The following is a 26,062-nucleotide window of genomic DNA, read 5'->3' as shown; positions in this document are numbered from 1 at the left end:
GAATTCTAACATTTTCCCAAGCATACTTAACAAATGAATCCCTCTGTAATTTTTGCGTTCACTCTTGCTACTTTTCCTTTTGCAAAGAGGAACAGTAACATAATTGTTTCAATAATCAGGTATAGGTCCTATCTTCACACATGCTAAACAATCCACTCCATAACCAAACCACATGCATACTTCTCCACTATCTAAATCTACATTCTTACTATTTTCAAAGCTTTCACACCAGTTATTACTTCCTTTTCATCTTTTTTTTCTTGGACACTAACATTCGATTCTTCAGTGTATCATTGTCATTTTCATACCAAAATTATTTTATCCCTTTTATGTTTAATTTTGTTCATTTTGCTGGAGGTTCCTTACTTAGTTCTCTCCATCCACTTCTAGAAGAATTTTGTAGTTCCATCAGAATTGCTCTGCATTTTCTATGTCTCTTTTAATGTTGATTGTTCTTTGGTCTCTTGATTGTGTTCTTTTTAACTCTCTGTTTCTCTCTCTACATGTTGTCTTTCCCTCATATTCAGTTTGTAATTCAATCATTCTTTTATATGCATTTTTTCTTACCCATAAATGTTTTCACGTCAGTCAGTCAGTCAGGCACCCTTTTTTATACTTTATTCTGTTAAAAGACATTTGTAATATGCCCTTTCTTTTCCTCTACATTTTATTAATTATGATGGGAGATGAATCTGACTGAAAATATTTCTATACTTTTTTCATACAGAACTCTTATTTTCTCTTCCTGCAGTCATTCTACTTTCAACCTCATTTCTTTCATTTCTTTCCTTTAGTTCCATGCTCATTTCCCCCCAATATCTATCCCTCATAACAACAGAAAATGGTCTGTTTCACATTCAAATTCTCTAATCACCCATGCACCTTTCATTAATTCTCTCAATCTTTTGACATAATCAAATCACTTATGCTAGATTTATATTCATTCTTTTGATAGATATATAGATATATGGCATGCATGCTTAAAATATGTACTGTTTTAAGCACGTGTACTTTAAACAGTACATGTTAAAACATTATCCATCAATCAGTCACCATTCTCACTGATTCTTGAGTCTTTGAATAGTCCAATCACTTTTTTGTAATAATTTACAAATACAAAGATAAGAGTAATACAAACTAAGAGAAATATAAAAAATGAGGAAAAGAAAAAAAAATTGCAGAGAGAGAAAAAAGAAAAAAAAAGAAGAAAAGAAGAAATATAAAAGTGACTCCCCCTCCCTCCCGACAAGTATAAACAACTCCCATAATTAAACACTTCTCTAGTATTTCAATAATAAAAAAGAATCTCTTCTTCCTATAACTCATCTCTTTTCAATAAACAAATTGCAAAATCATACAGTTCTATTCAGCAACAAATTCATTAAGAGCTACCAGAAATAATAATATATATATTTTAACCTTAATGAAATAAATCCATTTTGTGCTCCAACTTAGCACTTTCTCGAAAAGATAAAGCAAAAGAGATCTCTCCCCAGTTGTAAACAAATCTTTAAAGCATCATCATTCAGTCCTGGTCAAAAAAGAAATTCCATTAATAGCTACCAGAAACCACAATATATATATATTTTAGCCCTGATCAAATAAATTCACTTTGTAGTTCTTCCATTTACTTTTAAAAAGATTGGTCTTTAATCCCAACAAATAGTGTCCCACAAGTTGATTTCTTATCTTTTTCTCTTTGTCTCCTCTCAGGAACAGCTTCAGTAGTTTAACAGGTCTATTGTGTAAGTCCAAAATGAAAAAGCTATGCAAGTCACTCTTGGGATCCATTATTTGAATGTCCCCTTTAGTTATTAAGACATCAGCCAGTTTCATTTGTAAATCCACTGTGGCATCTTTTTCCATGTCATTCTTATAGTTTGTCATTTTTAAATCCGTTTTCAAAACCTCATCAACCTCTTCCATATCACTCTTGTAGTCTGGTGTTTGTTTTTAATTCTTTTTCAAGTCCACATTCAAATCAGCTTCAGTCTCTATGTTATCCAGTAAAGTCTCTTCCTCTTCTGTAACCTCTGTTGTATCCATTTCTATAGTGGTAGACAATCTTGAAAGTAATTTCTAAGTACAGTGTTCCCAAACAGCTTTAATTTCTGCTGTAGTCAAATAATATTGCTTCATTGTGTTAATAGGTTTCTTCTCCTTTAATTGTAAGTTTTAGTTCTCTCTGGTTCCCTCTAGTCAACCTTCAAAGTCCTTATCATCTTATCATATGTTTATTCTCCAATCAGCAAAACTTTCCCAGGGGAGGATTTCTTACAGTTAATTTCAAAATTTTCATATATACTTTTATAAAATTTTAATCAACACTCAGGAAATATTCTTGCAAGTCCATCTGGCCCCTTAACTTTCTGTAATCAACATTCTAGATGAACTTTTGCCGTTTCCCCAAAATTAAATTTTTTCTATTTAATCTTTAAACTTATCTAAAACTTCTTTCATCCAGGATGGAAGGAAGCTCTCCTGGTGTAATGAAACTTGTCTTCAGAAGGTTCTTAACATCCAAAAGATCAATAATAAGTAGTTTTCTGAAGAGAGGAACTAGGTGAACCCAGTGTCCGTTTGAAGGTGCTGAACTGCAGCTTAGGCAAGATGATTTTCCCTTGGCTCCCAGAGCTCTCAAACCCAGCAGAGATTGCTATTTTGCAATCTCTTCATGGGCAAGCCTCTATATGGAGCAAACTTGTGGGTGATCCTAATCCTCTCCTTGATCTGGAGAGGGGTTCTGAGCAGCCAATCCCTTCATCAGCTCCTTTTTCTGCCATGGCTGTCAGCTTTGCTTGCTGAAAGAAGTCATCTTCAATCCATCGTTGCTTCCCTAGAAGTGCCGAATTGTCCAGTCACTTTTTCTTGTTGTTTCCACCTATCTGTTCATGCCATCTAACAGAGTAATTTTTCCTCTGAATCTCATTCATTCAGAATTTTGCATAGTTTTCCTCAGAACTCATCTCTTGTTCTTTCATTATCAACATTCAGGGTAGTATAACATTCAACTGTCACCAGCTATGGATCCCTACATCCATATTAATCCACAACACCCTAGCTGACACCAGTTTTCATACTTTCTGACATAGTTTAGCCCTTTTAATCATAAACCTACAGTTTCACTTCCCTCCATGTGCTAATGAACCACTTCATAAGTTCAGGACATGTTTATTCAGATCTGTTAGATCTGCCCCCTTTCCACAAATACACAACTTGTCTCATTTCACTTCACTTCACTTCACTTCACTTCACTTCACTTCACTTCACTTCACTTCACTTCATTTCATTTCATTTCATTTCATTTCATTTCATTTCATTTCATTTCATTTCATTTCTTGATCTTCTTTGTCGTTTACACAAAGAATCCATGGAGCAATCTTCCATATGCCACAGTCAATACCAGTGGGGCCTATAGATATTAACTTCTGTTGTTCATCATGGTTTTGGTCAACTGAACCTTTTATATAATGCTTTTAATAAACTAGAGAAGATGTAGACTAGATTACCAGACTTATTTGTATTCATGCTACGTGCAACTTTCTCTGCTACATGCAAAGATAGTAATAGGCAATTCTAGCAAAGTTCAGTTTTACCACAAGCATTTTCATGCTGTTTTATCCAAGCCAGGATCTGTATTCTTGAAAGCACCTTGCAGGCTATTGTGCAGCTGCCCAAATGCCACAAACTAGCAGATATATACAGTATATCAATACGTGTGGAGAATGCCACTGAATTCTTGGCTTTCTGTATTAAGTGTTGTCTAATTTTAAATATAGTCCAATAAACATTCCGTTCTGTTTTAAATTTGGTGAAACAAATAGAAGATGCAAGGAAAAAACACATTCATGCCCTGATGTTTGAATATTTACATTTTACAGGGAACACCGGAGAGATTAACAATGCATTTGGTAGAAGAGCATTCAGTAGTGGATCCAACTTACATAGAAGATTTCTTATTGACATATAGAACCTTCCTTTCGAGCCCAATGGAAGTGGGAAAAAAGTTATTGGAGTGGTTCAATGATCCTAGCCTCAGGGATAAGGTTGCATAAATAATTTTCTTCTATGTCTTTATTTTTATTATAATGTACTGTGGATAGTTTATATGGGGTGGGGGTGGGGAGTGACAATCATCTTTTTCCCCTTCACATCACTGGAAAAAAAATTAGGAACTAACCCATGTATTTCACTACATATAACATAATGTAATTTCATGTAGTAAAAAGCTCCACCATCATTTACATGCACATGTCCCTTACTATGGAATGTTAAATCTTGTATACTCTGTCCATCTCTTGTTATAATTTAAGAAATTATAATGCATATTGTGTATATCACATGAAGTGTTAAGCAATATGCTCTGTTAGGAGACTTTAATTAATATTTGTAAATTCAAAAAAAAAATTACAACTAAATAATAATCTTTCTTAAAATTATGCATCCTATGAATTCCTAATAGCACTTTATAAGAATTCTTGTTCAGATCAAGGTCTGATTATGATTTTTTAACCTTGTAGCATTGTTAACAAAGATTGATGTGAACTTCTTGTTTTATAAATGCATAGAAAGAACATCTGTATTGTTTCACATTATTAAAATCTGAAAGGGTATTGCTAAAGAATCAGTTTGCTGACATAGTAGGAGCAAAACTTTCCTTTCTAAATAAACTAGCATAACTAAAATTCTTGTTACAGAATCACATGATGGTGATGATTTGTATTTTTTGCTGGATTTGTGTCTCATATTTTCTCCAAAGCTCATGTTCATGATAGTTATGAATAGAAAAGAAAAAATATATAAAATAATCACACAATAATTAAAACTACAAACATAAAACAGTAGCTACTGAATAGCTATTAAATAGTTTAAAAGCAAATTAAAAGAATAAGTCATATTTTCTGAAAGTAAAGACGGTGGGGCGCAGTCATCGTTCCAAAAGATATATTCTACAGCTTGCGAGCAACAAAGAAGGACCTTTCCAAGGTTTCCAAGGTTTAGCTAATGCTAAACATTTTAATTAGCAAGTTAAGAACATAACAGTTTATTGAAACTGATGTGCTATTTATTTATTTATTAGATTTATATGGATGCCCAATTCACAAGAATGAGACTGGGTGACTTACTGTTTGGGAAAAAAAAAAACCCTGAAAACAATGAGTTAAAAATAAAATAAGATATAATATGAAATAATGTAATAGGATAAACTTTGGAACATAAAGAACAACAGGGTAACTGAATAACAGAAATAACAGTAATAACAGAGTCAGCCAAGGCCAATCAACATATATCTCATTTAAGGGCTTTTCATTTTATATCGGCTCGTCCCATGGTCTGGCCCAATGCCTGAGAGAAGAGCCAGGTTATTAGGGCTTTGTGGGAGAACAGAAGGGTCAGGGCTCTCTGAAGCTCAGCTATAAAGTAAGATAAGCAGGAATTTAAAAGAATCTGTCAAATATAAACTTTTCTCTTAGAATGTCTATTGGAACTAGAAGAATTATTTCAAATATTGAATGAATTGGGCTGTATTTTCTCATTTGCATAGAAATGGTGAAATGAATCATTCTGAAAATGTACAAGGTTTTATTTAAAAAAAAAGTTTCAGGGTGGGTTATTTTTAATATTGGGGTACTCTTATAAAAATGATGAATTTCACATCATTCAGTCAAGTTAAATATCACTTGATCAGATCAGTTCACACCTAAAATATTAGATCAGATGGACATAATAATTTGTATGAAAATGTAGCACAATTTTATATTTCTTCCTTCAGGTTACACGGGTAGTGTTATTGTGGGTGAACAATCACTTCAATGATTTTGAGGGAGACCCTGCAATGACTCGTTTTCTGGAGGAATTTGAGAACAATTTGGAAAGAGAGGTATGAATAGACCTCTAGACATGGAGGAAAAAAGTTTGTGGTGCTGCACTGAGAATAACATTGAAATTAATGGTTCTAAATTAATATTTTTGCTTGCAGAAAATGGGTGGACATCTGAGGCTGTTAAATATTGCATGTGCTGCTAAAGCTAAACGAAGGACTATAACATTGACAAAGCCATCTCGGGAAGCTCCTTTGCCTTTCTTATTATTAGGAGGATCTGAAAAGGGATTTGGAATCTTTGTTGACAGCGTAGATTTGGGTAGCAAGGCTACTGAAGCAGGCTTGAAACGTGGAGATCAGGTATGCAAATTAATGTTTGAAATGTCAGTAGGTACTTCCAGAAAAAAGACATTGTTTAGCCATTCCATTTTTATATGAAAACTAAAAAGTAAAAGAAAAAAAAAAGAGTGGTAGGAAAGCACAGGAGGTTTAAAGATGATTATTTCTGGACCACTGTAAAGTTTTGTGAATAAGACAGTCAATTACAGGGATGAGCCTAGTCTAAAAACATCAATTGATAATATGAATTCAGTGAAAACAAATGATGTTATTTTTATAACATACTTCATATAAGTTTTGTGTTATAAATTTCTGATTATTCTAATTTGCCAGTGTGAGATTCTCTTGTTACCCTTTCTAGATATTGGAGGTGAATGGCCAAAACTTTGAAAATATCCAGCTATCAAAAGCCATGGAAATTCTTCAAAATAATACCCATTTATCTATCACTGTGAAAACCAACTTATTTGGTAAGTATTAATGACATAAAATTGTGTTATTTTTATTCAAATACAGTAGGTTTAAATATATGATGTAATATTTATATAATTAATTGGCCTGAATACCACCAACTACTATAGGACTCTAAGTGACTAATGATATTATGATATAAACATCCATGGTTACAGTAAAACAACCATGGTGATTAAAGAATAAAATAATTAAACATCCACAATAAATAAACTTATCTGTAAAAACATTCACAACAACAGAAAAATATCCCTGTTACTATATAAAAACCCTGGATTATAGCACTCAAGCAATGAATGTTCTACAGAAGAGCTCAGTCTGAGCATCTTCTGAAACAAAATCAGAGTGGGGGCATATCTGATACCAAGAGAGAGACTGTTCTAAAAGCAGGTGCTGCTATTGAAAAACAGTGCCTTTCCACCCCCATCCACCTTACTTTTCAGAAATAGAGTCCTGCTGTTAGCTTCCATGGCATATTCTCTAACCCCTGATTCAGATTAGAGAATGTGGTCTTGCAGGTAATTAGGTGCCAAACTATATGGAATGTTATAGGTCAAAACCAGCAATTTCAGTTGCACCTAAAAGTTTAAAAGGAAGCCATGTCAGGCCCCATAACATAGGTGAAATGTGCTGTCAGCAATGAGGGCTAGTTAACACAAGGGTGCAACTCCAGTTTCTAGGTGGTTTTCAGAGGCAGCCCCATCTATAATGCATTGTACTTTTTCTAGGCAAGTAGTAATAAGAAGGGGAAAGAAAGGAGGGAGCATTCCCAAGTGCCAATAAATAAGTAAATAATATATATTTGTATATATAATGCTTTTTGTATATATAATATATATATGTGGGGGGGGTTGTGTGTGTGTGTGTGTATGTATTGAACCTGACACATTTTGAAAAATTGTTCCTTTGTCAAGTACACTCTAAAAACAAGATCAACACAAAAAAAATCCACTAATGAACATACATTTGATGGGGGTGGGGTCCACCACTTTCAAAAAAAGATGACATCACTCTCTCCTTGAGGTAATGACACCCTCGCAGATCCAGCTGATCACAACTGCACCAGTCGCCTGAGGAATTGAGGAAGGTCATGGATCAAGTGTGCAGGTGGCAGAGATCATCTTAGCACTTTATCCACTCATTGCCACAGTGTAGGCCTGAACATAGACATTTTACATATTTTATATAAAATATATAGTTGGACAATGTTTGCAACCTTCCCTGTGTCAGAAAATTACAAACAAACTATGTATCTCCATTGCATATCTCACTAAAGCAGTTGCTGTTAATATGTCACTATTAAACTCACAGTTCAGGTCTGACTTTGTCCTGAAACAGTTGTTTATTCACTTACTTTGCATATCAGACTAAGTCAAAAGCACATTATGGCTGACCTGATATCTGAAAGTAATAGAAGTAAATAATATATCTTGAAGACTCAGTTCTGCCCCTAAAATAGATTTGTGGAACTAGACTGAAATTTTATATTTATTGGAACTTGAAAAGTACATATTTGGGGGGGGAGGCTGTTTTTTCTACATGTTTTCTTTTCCTTTCCTTTCCTATGCAGTTTTTAAAGAACTTCTAACAAGGTTGTCTGAGGACAAAAGAAATGGTGCTCCTCACCTTCCTAAAATTGGTGATATTAAAAAAGCAAGCCGTTACTCCATCCCAGATCTTGCAGTTGATGTGGAACAGGTGATAGGATTGGAAAAAGTAACCAAGAAAAGCAAAGCCAACACTGTTGGAGGGAGAAACAAATTAAAGAAAATACTAGACAAAACCCGCATCAGTATCCTGCCTCAGAAACCATACAAGTGAGTGTGATATATAGTTGCACAATATGCTTTCATGCTGTAGTACATTAGCTTAGATATGTCACCCATGCATTTCTTAGCATTGATAAATGATCATAAAGAAAAAACATGGAGAGTATAAACCAGGGGTGAAAAGAGAAAGTTTCAAATATCTTTATGGAAAGAGAAATGAAATACTGTTTCTACTTTCCTAAGTGTTATAATAGAACAAAAGTAGACATAATTGATCATTTAAGTTTGCTTGAATATATGTTCTGGCACAGATAAATACAGGTAAGTGAAATAAAATTTTGTTGCGTAGGGAAAGATTCCAGAAATTGGGTTATGACAATTGTATAACGTCAAGAAATCCCAAAGCAAGTAGGCAATTTCCATCAGTGCACCTTGATCTGTGTCATGTGCATTGTTATCCTGACTTTTGATGCAGAATTTTTGTTCATGTATTAAACTGAACCAAAGTTTCCAGAATTGATTTGTCAGTTACATCTTTGATGTACTCTGTAAGACATATTAGTCTTTTAAAAAAGAAATTAAGCTTCATCCTTTCCTCTTCCATGCATTTTGATGGGGTTTTGCAAGAAACAAGGATGAGAAGACAGTTTTTCTCACTCAGCTAGCATAGCCCATATTGCTAGAGTATTTCCAAATCTCATAGGTACAGTTCAAATAATTAGACAATAAATTTTGCATTTCCTAAATGTTCTGTGACACAGCAGATTCCACTTCGTTTTGTAATGTGGAAGATGCTTTTCAAGGAAGTTACAAATTAAAATTATAGTAGTTTGACTGGGCACTCCCAAGTTTTAGTATAAAGCAGGATTTTTCAAACTGTTCCATGGAACCCCTGGGTTCCGTGAGAACTTGATGAGATTCCATGAGAGATTAAGAAGGGGAAAAAAAATCACTCAGACACAGCCAATTTTCTGTCACTAGCGCTTTGCCTCTTGATCAGGGTTCTGGTTTTATTTTGTTTTGTTTTGTTTTAACTAACAAATTTAACAGTCTGAAAAGGTTTTCAAACCCCTAGTATAAAGCATTGCAGTTACTTATTTCTTGTGTCTCTGGAACCATCTCCTCCACACATATTAGAAATAGTCCTTTATAGGTTCTCAATAACAGAGTCTGTTGTGCTCGAATGGTTTAATAGTTTATGTTTATCACAGTGATGCATATACTTACAATTGTTAATCAAAATTTTGGAAGAAGATAATTTTCTTCATTATTATCTTTTTTATTCATATAGAAAAGGTACATGACATTGTAATGTGATATTGTTGCAATAAAGTCACTTGTTTCATATTTTAATTCTTCCCCCCTGCCCCATGGTAGTAATCAAGGTTTTTGAAAAATTGTGCATTAAGACAGTATATTCACTTTTACCTAAAATAAAATTAGCACTCTAACCTTCAGGAATTACAATTGTTTCTTCAAAATTAAACACCTATGCAATGCAATAATATTATGTATTCAAGTATGTCAAAAAATTAGATTTTTTAAAAGCACTCATTTTTGTTGAATGGTACTGGCCTTCTACTACTTTATTTAATTCTAAAGATTAAATGAAGCTCGGTGAAGTACCGTTTGAATATTCTGATGATGTTAGAGTCTGATTTACATCAGAAAGATTTAGTAACTATTACATTGTAAAGTTGTAGGAAACTTGTTTTTGTGTATTCTTGAATAATTTGGGAACTGAAGCTAATGTTACTAGTATATGTAGGAGGAATGGTGTGAAAATTAAATATACCAGCATTTATTCTCCTGTAAATGCTATTTTTAAAATGCTTTTCCATGCATGGCACATTTGTGTAACTTCCACATGCACTACAGCAAGCCTCAGCCTGGTTTATCAAAGGTATGCTTAAATTTATGAACTTTATGGGCCAGTGAGTTTAGAGCAACATGAAAGCTCATAACTTACAGGAATACTGAGAGAAGATGCTCTACATTATATATAAGAATACTACGTAACTGTATTTCTCTCCTACTAATATAGTGATATTGGAATTGGTCAGTCTCAGGATGATAGCATTGTAGGTTTAAGGCAGACCAAGCACATTCCTCCTGCTCTACCTGTCAGTGGAACATTGTCATCAAGCAATCCTGACTTACTACAGTCACATCATCGCATCTTAGATTTCAACACAACTCCAGGTGAGCATCACATTTTGATTGCCATCCATGAACCAACCTTTTATTTTACTGATGGATATAAAAACTGAAATGAAAAACGTGCACCTTAAATTCAGTTGAGTATTGTGTTAGCTTGCTTCATGTTATAGTGAAATACATAGAAACAGGTAAGACCATTTAAGTGCACAAATTCAATCATATACTAAACTATACCCAAATATGATTTGCTACTTATCATGGCCCTTGATTTATTCTGATAACAGTTGCTGGAATTTGGGGATATGTATATCTGCCTTATGTAAAATCCTTTGTGTATTCTCATCCCATCTTCACAGAACACGCAAATTCTATAAAAGAAAACCGTTTGTGTGTTTGCTTGCTTGAGCTATTTTTATACTAGCCAGCTAAAAATAACAATTGGCAGCTTATAGTAGGATTAAATAAGTGATACTGAAACAAAAACCCAAAAAACCCCACTCTGCACTATTTGTTGTTGTTTAGTCATTAAGTCGTGTCCGATTCTTCGTGACCCCATGAACCATATTGCGCCAGGCCTTCCTGTCCTTCACTGCCTCCCTGAGTTTGCTGTTTCATGCTCATCTGCACTATTACAAAGTAGCATGTATTTATATTTATTACTGGGTGTATATAGCTATGTCAAAATGAATCTGGGATGTAGTTTGGCCTGTAGACTTTTAAATGCTATTTCAAGCATAGAGAATTTAAACCATTAGTTGGAAGAGACCACAGAAGTCATGTAGTCCAACTCCCCCTGCTCACTATGGGATCCACTAGTGCATCTTTGACAGGTGACCCTCCAGCTTCTGCCTGAAGATGTCTAACAGAAGTGAACTCACCATATCACTGGAATATTTTCCGCTGGCCAACAGCCCATATAGCTGGGAAGTTTGTCCTAGTGTCTAGCCTAATCTCCTTTCTTGTGGTTTTAAACATTGGATCTGAACCTGCTGTCTGGGGCAGTAGAGAAGTTGTGTGACAGCCCTTTAGATCTTTAAATTACAGTTTTATGTAAGATACTTATTAGATGTTACATTTCCTTTAGCTAAATTTACTGTGAAATAATGCAGTTCAAAGTAGATGTACATATCTGCAATCTTAAATGTTATAGTGTCTACCATTCTATAGTATCCCTGTGTGAGAGGCATATAGGTAATCCTTGACTTACGACAGCAATTTGGACTGGAATTTCCATCACTACATGATGCAGTTGTAAAGCGTGACTGCATCTCTTAGCGACAGCAATCCCTGCAGTCCTGTTGCCATTGTTAACCGAATGCCACAGTCATTAGGCGAGGCAACTTCCTGCCAGCTTCCCATAACCAAAGTCAGTGGGGAAGCCGGCAGGAAGTTGCAAGTCCCAGGCAGGTAGGTAAGTGGCTGCTGCTGGGTAGGGAAAGAAGCAAGGTGATGCGCTGGAGTGCACAGGAGGGTTGGGGAGGGGATGCAGGCGAGAGTGAAAGGGGGTGCACAAGAAGCGCAGCATGGGTCAGGGAGGTGTGTGCGGGTGCTCAAGAGGCATAGCACAGGTCAAAGAGGGTGTGTGGGGGTGCATGGGGGTGTGAAGGAGGTGTGGGTCAGGGAGGGTGCAAGGGGGTGTGCGAGAGGTGCAGGTTGGGGAGGATACATGAGGGTGCAAGTCAGAGAGGGTGTGCAAGAGGGTGAGGGGGGTGCACACGAATCACAGCGCAGGTTGGACAGAGTGTGTGGAGGTGCAAGGGGTGCTCAAGAGGCGTGGCATGGGTCAAGGAGTGTGGGAGGGACAAGGGAGTCTCGGGGAGGACACAGGTCAGGGAGGCTGGTGCGGTGGTGCAAGGTGGTGTGTGAGGGTGTGAGGGAGGCATGAGGGTTGGGAAGGGTGCATGAGTGACTGACTCAGCACAAGTGAAGAGAGGCTAGAGAGAATGTGTGGGTGGGGGAGACTTACCCTAGCAACTTACAACCTTCCCTGCCGGCTTTCTCCTTGACTTTTTGGGGAAGCCAGCAGGGAAGGTTGCATACAGCGATCATATGATCATGGGGCTCTGGAACCAGTCATAAGTGCAAACTGGTTGCCAAGTGTCCAGATCGCAATCATGTGACCACAGGGGTGTTGGGATGGCCAGAACTCCGAAGATCGGTCGTAATCACCATTCATTCAGCGCCATCGTAACTTCAGACAGTCATTGAATGAATGGCCATAGGTCAAGGACTACCTTTATTGTCACTATATTTAAAACATACCTCAATTTATTTTTTGTAATTTTTGTAGATGTAGAGAGCATCAAATTATGAACAAGTATAGTGTTGAATGTTGTCATTATAGTAAACTAGGATTGATCATTATTTGTGTGAACTGCAAAATAGTGTGTTCCCCCTCCTTTTTCATCACTGGTACACTCAAAATGAAAAAAATTTAAAAAATTGCCTCCACTTTCAGCAAATCACAGTTTAGCATTACATTAGAACATTCAATTCTTAATTTTAGTTCTGTGATTCATATATAACGGTTCTGTGGTCTGCTGAGTTTCAGAGCTTAAGATTTTGACAGGAGCTCTACCTCGTTATATCATGCTTCATGAAAAGACAGGACTTCTGCCAACCATCTTGGCCCTTTTTTGATTTCTGTACAGAAACATCTCCGTTCTTCCTCTCACGTTTTCAGTGTTTGCTTGGTATTGTTAGAATTTATGGCCTCCAGGCCTCTTTAAAAATACTTGATAATGGAGTTGCGGAGGCACACTTCTCCTTATGGAGAGTCATTTTTGTGCCCTGTTCCATAAAAGGCAATCATGGAGACATGTTCTTAACTGAAACCATTACAAAGTAGTCCCACTGCAATCATTGTATATATGTATCTGGGAGCAGACTCTGAGTACAGCCAACATGGCAGTTATGATTGCCCCCAAATCTCCATCTAAACCTATTTGCTGCTCTTGCTTTCCAGTGATGCTGAATTAGGGTATATTTAACACCCCAGATGCTTTAATCAACTATCCTGAGCCTCCAAGTGAGGAATCAAATTCCAGAAGTGAGAGACCATTCTCTCCCCACACCTTGTATCGTTATCAAGATTCTTTTTTCCCCCAGATTGCTAGTGAACAAAATCAGGTCTGTTTCATTCCTTCCTTTTCAGATGCATTATGAAATGCAGTCTCCATTCATTCTTCTATGATACCATCAATCCAATTTGCTATTCAGATGTCTGCTTTCAGAGTTTTGCTGGCAATTCTATCTATGTATATCTTAAAATATTTGACCCATCTCAATACCTCTGTTCGTTTCTTCATAGAATGCCATTGTTGGAGATCAGACACAATTCTTTCCTTAGAGCACATGCAGTCCTTCACAGAGCAGGTTAACTATATGATGCACTGTGGTGTAATGATCAAAAATCAGAGCAGCCAATGCAGGGCCTGGTGCAAAACAAACAGTAATAGCTATGCAAATACAAATGTTTCCACCTTTCCTAAATTTGGCTAAGGATTCATTGTTTAAGCTCTCTTCAATGCCATCTACCTCAAAACACCTGAAATTCTTCACATTCTTCAAGAAAAGGTCTGTTCCTTTCTTTTTCAGTACCTTCTATATAACTCAATAATTTATATCTCGTTATTGCTCACAGAGTCAACATTCTACCCCAATAGATAAGGATGAGCATAAACTGGATATGATGATTTACAAGTTTTGTTCATTCATGTCCTTGTCTCTTTGGTGAATTACCAAGCTTGCCTAGCAAAATCACATTTCCTGTGGGAGAAGGTGTTGTCTTTAATTTTCTTCCTGGTGATAAAAAGAAATATAACCAGAGGGTGAGAGATTATGCTGAGGCTGAGAGAGGACAAGAAGTATCTCCAAACACAAACAATCAGCAGATGGCAGGTGTTGTTACTGACACATCATAGAAATAGATTGTTAGCCTATGATGCAAGTAGTCTGAGGAGAATAAATTCAAAAGTTTCAAAGACTCTCCACCTTAACAAACACACTAATAAAGGAGGACTGCAGGGTTCCCATCTCAGTTCTCAAGATTCTGTACTTTAATCCCTAATTCTTATCATTAAAACTAATTAAATAAAGCCCTAGTGAATCTTGCTTGCTTGATCATGTTCTGCAGTTAAGGGGTTTGACACAAGAGTATTCTATGCAGAATCTGTCCTTATTGCAAAGAGGCAAATTAATGGCTGCTCCTCATTCTGCAGATTCTGTCACTTCAAGGAGAAACTTATGGCTCAAAACTATTGAACTTACTTTTGAATTGTGAGCTAGGTTTGAAGGTTTCCCCTCTGAAGGAAAATACCTTTTTAGTTCCCAAACTGATACAGATAGGATAAGGCACAGAAGCTCTATCTAGGAATCAAATGTAGGGCTCTTACAGAGAAACAAAAAACTCCAACATTTGTTTATTACAAAAATGCATATGCAGCTTGATTCCAGGAAGCTTCTATAAATTTCCAGACTCCAGGAAGCTTATATTAATTTTCACAGATGGAACCAGCAGGGTAGTCAAAAGCTTCACTGGATCCTATGGGTATTTATTCTAATATTTCCACTGTCCACCGGTATGATACCATATCAAATCTGTTTGACATTATTTGAAATTATTTGATTTGACTACAGTGTCTTGGGTCTTTATGAAGTGCCTGACACTAATGATAACATAGTTACAGTAAATCCATATCTAGATGAATGGATAATTGAGATTCTGCCATAGGTTTTACCATATCTGGCCATATGGTCTTTGGACCATATCTAGATTTTACTTGATTTCTTCACCAGGTAATGTAGAAATTAACATTTTAAAAAATCACATTTTTCCATATAAGATAATCCAATTCTTCAGATCAAGTCTCAACATAAACACTAGGACTCTTTTTCTTCTGAATGACTGCTTCGGGTGCGTTGCACACCTAAATTCCAAACCATTATCTGGTCACCCAGTTTCACTGAAGCTTGACCTTCACTTGTTCAGTCACCTTGACTATATATCCATGCAATACAAGATGGGAACTCTCATTAGAACAGATATGAGGTCTGTTACTTCAGGAAAAGCACCTTCTTTATAACAATTAGCTGAAACTCCTGATGATATTCAAGAGTGATCTTCCTTTAGCATTTTAATCAAGTGATTGTTCAGATCCTTGTGAACAATGCCATATAAATGTAGTATTTGAAGAAATGATGCATAAAAATACCATCTTTAATCAATTTTACCCTGAAAGTTTTGGGATTGGTATGCATTTCTTTCTTGTGGCCATTTGTCTGGCAGAGAAAGACAGTATACTGGCAGGTATGCATAGCTAAGCATCATCTGTCTCTTAGAAATGGGACTTCAGACAATGAAACCTTTTTCACAAATAGATCCAGAGATTAATCCTCGATGTCAATACCTGTTGTGCTTGCAGTAGAGTAGGGCATGGTCCTAATTCAGTAAAACACAAGTTTTGCCAGGCCTCCCTGGTCCCTCCCCCCCTCCAGCAGCTAATCACTAGAATACTGGCTAAAATTATTCAGGATGATACTGGCTATATCTTCATAGCCCCATTGTGTCCTTACCAAGCTTGGTTCATCCCACTTCAGTCTCAGTGCCGTCAAACATAAATTTGGCTTCTACTCTAGCAGGATCTTGTCATTATGCATTGTAAGTGCCATCCAGATCTGCCCACTCCCTGGACTTTCTTCGCAGCAGTACTGCAACCATTACAAGTTTGCTTTCAAGTCATCAGTACAGAAGTTTGAGCCCTTCATCACGTGTCTGCAACAGCTGCTTGCTAGGAAAACAGCTTTCTGCTCAATGGGCTAGCCAACTTGCACTGTTCATATTGATAATCTTATGTGGTTCTCCAGGATGCTTAAGGTAGTTTGCAACCAGGACACTTCCTTTTTGCCCAGCATAGTCTTGATCTTCTATTTACACCTGAACCTTAAGATTGCTCTTCAGTAGTCCTACATGAATTTGATGTCAGAAAAGCTCATATGAAATGTATTTCTTCATTTCTCTGAGGTTCTCATCTTTTTGTTACTTGTTCTGGGCCACAAATGGATTCCCTCATATCACACTAGCAGCTGTTGAAATATGTAATATCTGCCATTAGGCTCTGATGCAATTTGATAAGGTTTCCGTATCTATTGGCATCCATAGACACTAACAAAGCAGTCACTACATTATTGGTATTAATGTAGGTTGTGCCTTTTTCAGCAATTTATTGAATAGCAATATGATCACAACCTTTTACTTTTGTCAAGCATTATTCCTGTCAAGATGCACCATTTGATCAAGTTGTGCTATTCTTAGTATTTTCCTGAGGCACCCACCTCCAGGTTGAGTTGCTGGTTAATCACCTATATGTGTGACTTAAACAGTGATGAAGAACTGATTACACACTGGTAACTGTTGCTTTTTCACTGATCATCCATACATTCCAGGAATTGGAATAGATGTCAGTAAGCATTGTGAAGCATGTAGAGAATGCCAGTTAGTCAAAAAGAAAGGAAGACAAGATAATGCTCCAATGGTACAAGTACCTGTTGTGCCAGAACCATTTGTAAAAGTGGCTATGGATATTGTAGGCCCTCTTCCAAGAATAGCTAAAGGGAACTGATATATACTGGTGGTATGTGATTATGCAACCAGCTATCCAGAGGCAGTTGCATTATGAACTACTACAGCAAAGAGGATAGCAGAGGAATTGATAAAAATCTTTAGTAAAATAGGTATACCTCATTATATATTGATGGATCAAGAAAGCAATTTTCAATCAACCCTCCTAAAGCAGCTCTATGATGTGTTGGGAGTAAAAGGAGTGAGAACTAGTCCATATCATGCTCAGGCAGATGGTCTTACTGAATTAATTAGTAAACTCAGTTGCTAAATTTGACAGCTATCCAGTGCCACATATAGATGACTTTTTGGATAGACTGAGTAAGGCCCAATATCTCTCTACTATTGATCTGACAAAGGGATACTGGCAAATACCATTAAGGTACCCAGAGAAAAAACTGCATATGCCACACCCCAATGGCTCTTTCCGTTTACAAAAATGGCTTTTGGACTTCATGGAGCTTCTGCTACATTTCAGACTTGTGGATAGAGTATTACCAGGGAAAGGGAAGTGGTGTGAAGCCTACTTGGATGATATTGTGATATACAGCTCAAATTGGGAAGATAATCTAAGACACTTAGGAAAAGTAGTCAACAAATTGAAGAATGCAGGACTTACAATCAACCCTAATGCCATCTACGGTTTAATGAATTAACATATCTAGGATTTTTAGTTGGAAATGGGGAGGTGAACCCTGAACTAGGAAAACTGACTGCTATCCAACAAGTTAAGCCTCCACAGACTAAAAAAGAAGTAAAATCCTTTCTAGGGCTCATTGGATATTATAGTTGCTTTATACCTCACTACTCTTCTAGGGTTCAAATTCTTACTGATCTGACCCAGAAGCAAGAATCAAAACAAGTCAGATGGAAAAGGCATTTGAAGATTTAAAAGAAGCCTTGTGCTAAAGTCCTGTTCTTAAAGAACCTGACTTTGACCGACCACTCATGTTGCAGGTGGATGCTTCAGATGTAGGGCTAGGAGCAGTGTTAATACAAACATATGAGGATGGAGACCATCCTGTGATCTACCTATCCAAGAAGTTAACACCTCAAGAACAATGATTCAATACAATTGAAAAGGAAGTCAGTGCTCTAAAATGGGCCATTGAAGCACTTCATGTATATTTATGGGGGAGAAAATTCACAGTGATCACCAGCCCCTCACCTGGTTGCTTCAAATGAGGAATAGTAATAGACATTTAACCAGGTGGTACCTAGCATTGCAACCTTACAGGTTTACAATAACTCACAGGTAAACAGAATGTAATAGCAGATTTTTTGTCCCAGTATGGTGAAAACAAAAAGTCAACTATGCCAAATAATGAATGTTAGAGTGGAACTGATCAAACAGAAGCTTTGGCCTTCTATAAAAAGGGGGGGAGGTATGGGAAGAAGTGAAGCAGGGAGCATTGTCTGTGCTTGGCAAAAGTGGCTGCAGCTAGGCAGCAATATCCTCCCCCTTCCCCCCTCCCCCCTTCAGGCTCAGCACAGCTCATTTTTTTTTACAATGGGCTGCAAAAGGTTCATTTACTTACAAGCCGCTACGCAGGCATTCCAGCTGCCTGTCTAATTGAGCCATACCCTGGCATCATCAAGGACGTGCTGACACCCACCCCACCCCGGCTCTTAGCCTACCAAATGCAAATGTTAAGGGAGAGCATGTGTGGGTATGCATGTAGGTGATAGAAAAATGGTGAGCAGGTGAGGGAGCAAAAAATCAACATCTGGAGTTGGCAGGTAGGCAGGCAAGTGAACTGCAAGTCAACTATGAAGACCACAACTGTGGTAAGCAGCATATCCTACTGGGATTCCTGCCTGGAGCTTGGCTTGGGAGCTCAGCTGGAGGGCTCAAAATCACCACTGCTTAAGAGCAGAGCTTGGAGCTTGGCCTGGAACTCAGCAGCAGTGAAAAAGGAACAACTACATTGAGGCAGCACCTTATTTCATCCAGCACAAGAACAGTGAAAAAAAAAGACTTAAAGGTTATATGCTACTTTATAGAATTTGGGACTCTTATTTGAACTTTTAGCTTGAGTATAAAGGACTATGTGTCACCTTGAAAGTACTAGATGGTGAAAAGCAATAGCCTGTAGTTGTTGGGGAAGGTGTGTGCTGCAAAGCATTTTATACAGATTTGCTACGCTGTGGTGTGTCCAGTCCCTGGATAACAAAGAACCCTCACATATGTCTTGGTACATTTTTTTTTCAATTACAGATTTACCAGATCAGGTTCTGCGAGTTTTTAAAGCAGATCAGCAAAGTCGCTATATTATGATAAGCAAGGACACAACTGCAAAGGAAGTGGTTGTTCAAGCAATTCGAGAGTTTGCTTTAACCACCACCCCAGATGCATATTCTTTATGTGAGGTCTCTGTCACTCCAGAGGGTGTCATCAAGCAACGGAGACTTCCAGATCAACTCTCCAAACTTGCTGACAGAATACAACTTAGTGGAAGGTGAGAAAATATCAGTCGTTTTGGATTATAAATTGGTATCCAATAATTAAAGTCATTTGGAAGCTGTTTATTTAACAATGATAGATTAATTTGTGAAAAAAATATATTTCAGGTACTATCTGAAAAATAACATGGAGACAGAAACTTTGTGTTCAGATGAAGATGCTCAGGAATTGCTAAGAGAGAGCCAAATTTCTCTACTGCAGCTCAGCACTATAGAGGTGGCTACCCAACTCTCAATGCGTAATTTTGAACTGTTCCGCAACATTGAACCTACAGAGTACATAGATGACTTATTTAAACTGAAATCTAAGTTTAGCTGTACTAATTTAAAAAAGTTTGAAGAAGTAATAAACCAAGAAACCTTTTGGGTAGCATCTGAGATTTTGCGAGAAACCAACCAGCTGAAAAGAATGAAGATAATTAAGCACTTCATTAAGATAGCATTGCACTGCAGAGAATGCAAGAACTTTAACTCAATGTTTGCAATAATAAGGTAAGCAAAGATAGAGTTCTTTCTTATGTTTACACATAGGGATAACAAAGGTTGACATGTTTTGTTATAAAAAGGTGCTAGATAATAAGTAGAAAGTAGTACTTATAAATATTTTTAGGAATTAATAATTTTATATTACAATAATATTTCATTAACAATCTACCACAGTAGCTTTAGACAGAGCAAGAATAATATAAAATGCTAAGTTTTCTTCCTGAAAACCCTCTTTAAATAATCATTACAAGTTTTCATTATAAATATCATATTTATAAGCAAGTATCCACAAAACTCAGTGGACTGAAATGAATGACCATTCGTTTCTCTTTAAAAAGTCAATGTGATAAAGTCTCATATGTTACAAGTCCCTTAAAAGCCACATAATATAAGTTCCATTTTAAAAAGTAGTAATTGTTGGGGAAAACGTGGGGAAAAAATCCATAGACTTTTGATTTTTTTGATCCAGTGAAGTTTTAAAAAATGGTTGAAAGCTTTTGAATTTCTTAGAACTCATCATAAAGCACAATGGGGAAAATAAATGTGGTCAAATTTCAATTTATAGCTGAACCAGTTTGTATTTTTTTTATTTTGTTACCTAAAACAACAACTTAAGTTTTCTCCAGGTAGAAATTGACTAGTTTCTTCCTTTTTTCCACCTTCCAAAAATAGCTGTGTGTCTCAGGTAGGTATCAGTCTTTTTTTATATCAATTTGGACTGAAAATGTTTAATCCAAAGAACATGTCTCAGAGCTCTGATTTATAAGATTTATTAGAACAAAGGTTAGAATAACAGCACAAGAATTGGGGAGAGTTCTTTGCTTTCAGATGAGAAACCTGTTTATAGGCAAATAAAGCAGTGAGGTTCTGTTCTTTTTCTCACACTCCTTTAGTATAAAAGGGAGATTTGACTTGTGGGGATGAACATTTTGCACCTGTGATTGCTGTGGAAATGATTACTAGACTTGTTATCAATCTGTGAACTGACTTTTATAGTAGGATAGAAATAGTTTTGACTTTAACATCTGGAATTTCTATCTCCAGAAATGTGAACTATGAACATTTGCTTATTTCTTATTTCCAGTGAGTTTTGGAGAGCCACTGGTGCTTCTAATAACATTCTAGACCCAATTGCATGTCTAAAGCAACTTTTGACCAACTAAGGATGTCAAATAATAATGACATGGCCAAGATAAGTCAAATTCTCCATCACCAACACCTTCCCACCCCTCCTGGCTTCTAATATTTTGCCTGCTGAAGAAGTCTAAGGAATCTATAGATTTGCAACTATTCTGTAAAACTTCAGTTGGTTAATAAAAATATTGCTTTTCTAATAGACACACACATGCTTGTGTATAAATTATGATTCTGAATTGTGCAGTTACTATTATATATGAAGCTTTGGAGGTTTATCACTTTCATATATTGCTGAACTGGCTGGACCTCATGAATTAGGCTACTTTTCAATCTGAATGCAGCTCTAAGAGTCTATTCAAGTGTTTGCTTTATAAAGAAAAGTGGATTCTGTTACATATATTAGTACTTTTTGTACTAATATATGTATTATATTATTTGTTATTTCATAAGTTATTCATATTGCTGGTCATTTATATATGAATGTGTATGACTTGCCATTTGTACAGGAACGTCTTACATGTTTCTTGATAGATAGATATAGATACATTATTATAATTTTTCAATGTAGTAAAATATACAAAACAAATAAGAACTAAGAAAATAAGAAATAGCGAAACAAGAAAGTTTTTTTTTAAAAAAGAAAAAACATATAATTGTGCCTTCCGCTTTCCTTTCTATCAAGTAATTATCATCTTAAAAATTTCCCCAACCTCTTTGTCCCATTTTTAATCTCCAAATCACCAACTTGGTCCCCCCCCCCTTCTTTCAGCAAAATGTCCATATAAGGGTTCCAGTCTTTTAAAAATGTCTTTATCTTTTTTCCTCTGACCAAACTGGTCAGCTTCACCATTTCTGCAAGTTCAGTTAATTTTATAATCCCACTGGAGGCATTTCATTGCTTTTCCAACTTTTTGCATACAATAATCTTGCCGCAGTTACCATATACAATATTAATTTCCCATATTTCTTTTCTAATTCCTTGTCCATAAAACCCAGTAAGAATAATTCTGGTTTCATCATGATAGTAGTCGATAATATCTTTTGTATCATGGTATGAATTTGTACCCTGTGTCTGTGTGTGTGTATGCTTTTTCACAAGTCCACCATACATGATAAAAAGTCGTCTCTTCCTTTTCACACTTCCAACACTGATTTGATATTCTTTATACATTTTAGACAATTTAGCTGGTGTCATATACCATTAGCATTAGTACATCATTTTATAAAAGTTATCTCTCAAATTATAGTCCAATGTAAATTTAACACTGGGTCCCCACAGGAACATCTTATATGTTTTCTGGAGTTTTTTATGGTTTAAAATCTTAAGTATCAAAGTTTGGGACATGGTGCAGCAAGTTTATATTGAGGTGACTGTGTCTTTTTTCTTTCCCCATGTTACTCTGACCAAGTATGAAGCTATGCAATTTTGATACCTGCTAATATCTTAATACCACTGAAACACTTTAGGACCACTTGATTCAGGCATTTTTGTTTGAGTATTTTAGTGAAATTACTGTCTATGAGAAGGAAGGCTGAATATCAAATAACTGAGACTCAAGCAAAGAGAGCTTTTTATAATAAATACCACCATTATAGCCAAATAGGCATAGCCAGTCAGTGTCTCTTCTAAACCTCTGGTAATAACATGCTTCTTTTGCTAGTATATTAAGGAATGACTCATACCATTTTACAGCTGCAGTTTCTGAATAGATTTCACTGTACAACCCCTTACAGTTCTTCCATCTGGCATTAACAAATGCTTACTGATGATCATTGTCACATCTTTACTGTAAATGATGCTTTTTTATAAAAATGTCTATTGCCATGCTATTGGCAGTCTTGTAAAATACCTGGGAGAACTTTTAGAAAAAGAGAAATACTGTATTATCTTTTATTGTCCTCCAACTCACAAATATTGTTTTAATATTTCTGTTTATACAAGAGCTTCTATTTTAAGATTAAATTCTTGAAAGGCATGGTTTTATTTACTGCTGTATGAATTTCAGCCATCTATTACATTAACTGGATTGATTTGATTCTTGCTTTACAAATTGAGTATGAATGGTACACATGCAAACTTCAGAAACCTTTTTAAACATATTGTTTAGTGGTCTGAACTTAGCTCCAGTTGCAAGATTAAGAACCACGTGGGAAAAACTTCCAAGCAAATATGAGAAATTGTTTCAAGATCTTCAGGACTTATTTGATCCATCTAGGAACATGGCAAAATACCGCAATGTCTTGAATAGTCAAAATCTACAGCCTCCAATTATTCCATTGTTTCCTGTAATAAAAAAGGATCTTACATTTCTTCATGAAGGTAAGTGAAAAGTAGATCAGGTACTTACAATTTCTTCAGCATTCTGCTGAAGTGTGTCAGTTCTTTTTGCAACAAATGGAAGAAAACTATAGTTCCTTGCCAATAATTATTTTGCAATACAGGAAATGATTCCAAAGTGGAAGGTTTGGTCAATTTTGAGAAACTAAGAATGATTGCAAAAGAGATCCGCCACGTGGGCCGAATGGCTTCTGTTAATATGGATCCTGCTCTGATGTTCAGGACTCGGTGAGTATTCTGACCAACAGAAAGTCATTTAAAATATGTAATAAACATTTTATTATGTAATAGTGGCAGGCATACTGTGTTGTTAACATGCTAACTAAGTAGCATGTTAATTAAATAATAAGCGTGACATCTAGAATTGGAAAAGTGATCATGGTATTTCTTAGATAACTGATTGCATTTTTTTACAGTAATCATGTGTTCTTGTGTTTATCAGTCTGAAATAAGCAATTGTCTTTTTAGCATTTTTAGGTAATGTATTTGCCCTTTTGAAATTCACATCAGACTCCCTAATCCCACTTGATCAATAAACATTATACATAATAATTCAAGCCTCATCCATTTAGAGATTGGTACTAAGGTTTTGCTTTTCCACTGATTTTTTTTTCCTGTGGTTCTTTCATTATGATTACTTGACCATAAGCACTTGGATTGCTGTGTTACCATGAAACCTTTTTTAACATTTTGGATTAATTTCTATATATGTTTATTCAGGTAGATTAGATATATTCTGTTGACACAAATTCAGTGCAAACAATCTTAAGAAGTTGCATTCATTCTATATTCTAAATCAAATCCTTTATTATGGTCAGTAGCCAGATGTAGGTACAATTCAGTAACAGTATTACAGGGGGGAAAGGGGAATGGGATAAAGGTTACTGAGCAATTTACACAAGAGAGAGGAGAAAGAGGAAAAATAAAAACAGCAGGTAAGAACTGGAATACTAGCCCATATTTAAAGTATGTAAGGCAGAGAAAATTGCAAGAAATGCTTAACTGTTGAGTGTGTACAAAGCTATGTTGCTGTATAACAGCCTACTTATTAAAATATTATTATATTAAAACATGTAGATAATTAAAATGCAGAGGTGTATATTAAAATGATAAAGTGCTACCAGAAATATTTGAAGCATAATTGATGATGCTTTCTTAATACCAACTTAATTGTTTATTATACAGTATTTTTCCGACTATAAGACGATACTTTTTTCTAAAATCCTTACGCTAAAAATTGAAGGGTGTCTTATTCAAGGAAGTAAGCCGAGGAGAGAACTGCGCCTGCAAACAGGCCTCCTCCTATTGCTAGCCTCCAATCACGAGTGAAATAGCTTGTCTCTGCAAACAGGCTTCCTCCAATCACGAGTGAAACTGCCCATACTGTCTCTGCAAACAGACTTCCTCCAATCACGAGCCTTATGTAACTGACGTCAGCTGATGCTGAACAAACCAATTGGAGGAAGTCTGTTTGCAGAGACAAGCTATCGGCAGTTTCACTCGTGATTAAATGTAATCAGTTATGCAAAAGAGCATGGAAATAGAGCTGCAGAGAGACAGTTTGGACCTCCTCCCACCGAGTGTATCAGGTAAATGTTACCTAATTACTAAATAAAAATGTGTTCTGCACTATCTTTAAAATATTGATTTCTTAATTTTGGGTTGGAAAAGTGGGAGTCATCTTGTACATGGGGGCGTCTTATTGATGGAAAAATACGGTAATCATAATTTAGGATTATATAAGAAGTGGAGAAATTAAGAGAAGGGAAAGAAAAATAAAATAGTCCAAGGACATTGTGCTATCAGATTTAGGCTGAAGTTAACTGTTGCCTAGTTTTAACTGTGCCCAACTTATTTGAGTTTTTCCTGTTTCAGAACTACTTTTGAAATCTCAGGTTCATGAAATATCATGATGAAGCATGGATAATCCAAAATGCAACTATTACAGTATTTACTGTGTATGAATTTCAATTCGTAATTTAAGAAAAGAGTACTCGCTCATTGGTACACTCAAAGATGACTATCCATGCTGGATCAAATCTTTTGTGCTCTAAGCAGGAAAGAAGAGCAGACAATTTAATATTCTTGATTAAAGACCCTGAAATACTGTCAACCAGCAGTGTACAATTTGTCACTCTCTTGTCTTTCTATCAAGCAAGATGAGCAGGGGACGAGGCAGTATTATACAAGATTTATCTCTCCCACTTGATTTCATGATAGCCTTTCCTGTTGTTAGTGGTATCTTGCCCAAAAAGGCAAGGAGATAGAAACTACGGTTAAATAGGATTCCCAAAATTTATTTTCCAACAAAAACCTATCCCAAAGTTTTGAATTAGGTTGTGTTGCTTTATTCTATGATGCACAGGTTTTGTATCCCCACGTTTAGGGGAATATAAACATTTCAAAACAGGGTTCAGTGGAGTGACCTTAAAAAGTTAATATTACTGTATTCACTC

At 36.1% G+C, this 26,062-nt stretch overlaps 1 protein-coding gene across 9 annotated transcripts in view; it reads left to right on the top strand.

The window, feature by feature from the left end:
• Positions 1 to 26,062, top strand: part of RAPGEF2 (Rap guanine nucleotide exchange factor 2) — a 196,259-nt gene that overhangs the window by 155,244 nt on the left and 14,953 nt on the right. For all 9 annotated transcript variants that reach the window (XM_088132706.1, XM_088132707.1, XM_088132708.1 and 6 more), the window contains 10 exons: positions 3,882 to 4,046; positions 5,774 to 5,881; positions 5,981 to 6,184; positions 6,525 to 6,633; positions 8,205 to 8,451; positions 10,448 to 10,605; positions 19,401 to 19,641; positions 19,754 to 20,137; positions 23,377 to 23,588; positions 23,711 to 23,834. In XM_088132706.1, the coding sequence (XP_087988832.1) occupies positions 3,882 to 4,046; positions 5,774 to 5,881; positions 5,981 to 6,184; positions 6,525 to 6,633; positions 8,205 to 8,451; positions 10,448 to 10,605; positions 19,401 to 19,641; positions 19,754 to 20,137; positions 23,377 to 23,588; positions 23,711 to 23,834 (1,952 nt within the window). The remainder of the gene's footprint in view (positions 1 to 3,881; positions 4,047 to 5,773; positions 5,882 to 5,980; positions 6,185 to 6,524; positions 6,634 to 8,204; positions 8,452 to 10,447; positions 10,606 to 19,400; positions 19,642 to 19,753; positions 20,138 to 23,376; positions 23,589 to 23,710; positions 23,835 to 26,062) is intronic.

The sequence above is a fragment of the Python bivittatus genome, unplaced genomic scaffold (genome assembly GCF_059951505.1).
Source record: "Python bivittatus isolate LINGU-HERP-01145 unplaced genomic scaffold, Pbiv_v1 ctg000070_np1212, whole genome shotgun sequence".
Classification (NCBI taxonomy): domain Eukaryota; kingdom Metazoa; phylum Chordata; class Lepidosauria; order Squamata; family Pythonidae; genus Python; species Python bivittatus.
This window is presented reverse-complemented; position numbering and strand designations above follow the sequence as displayed.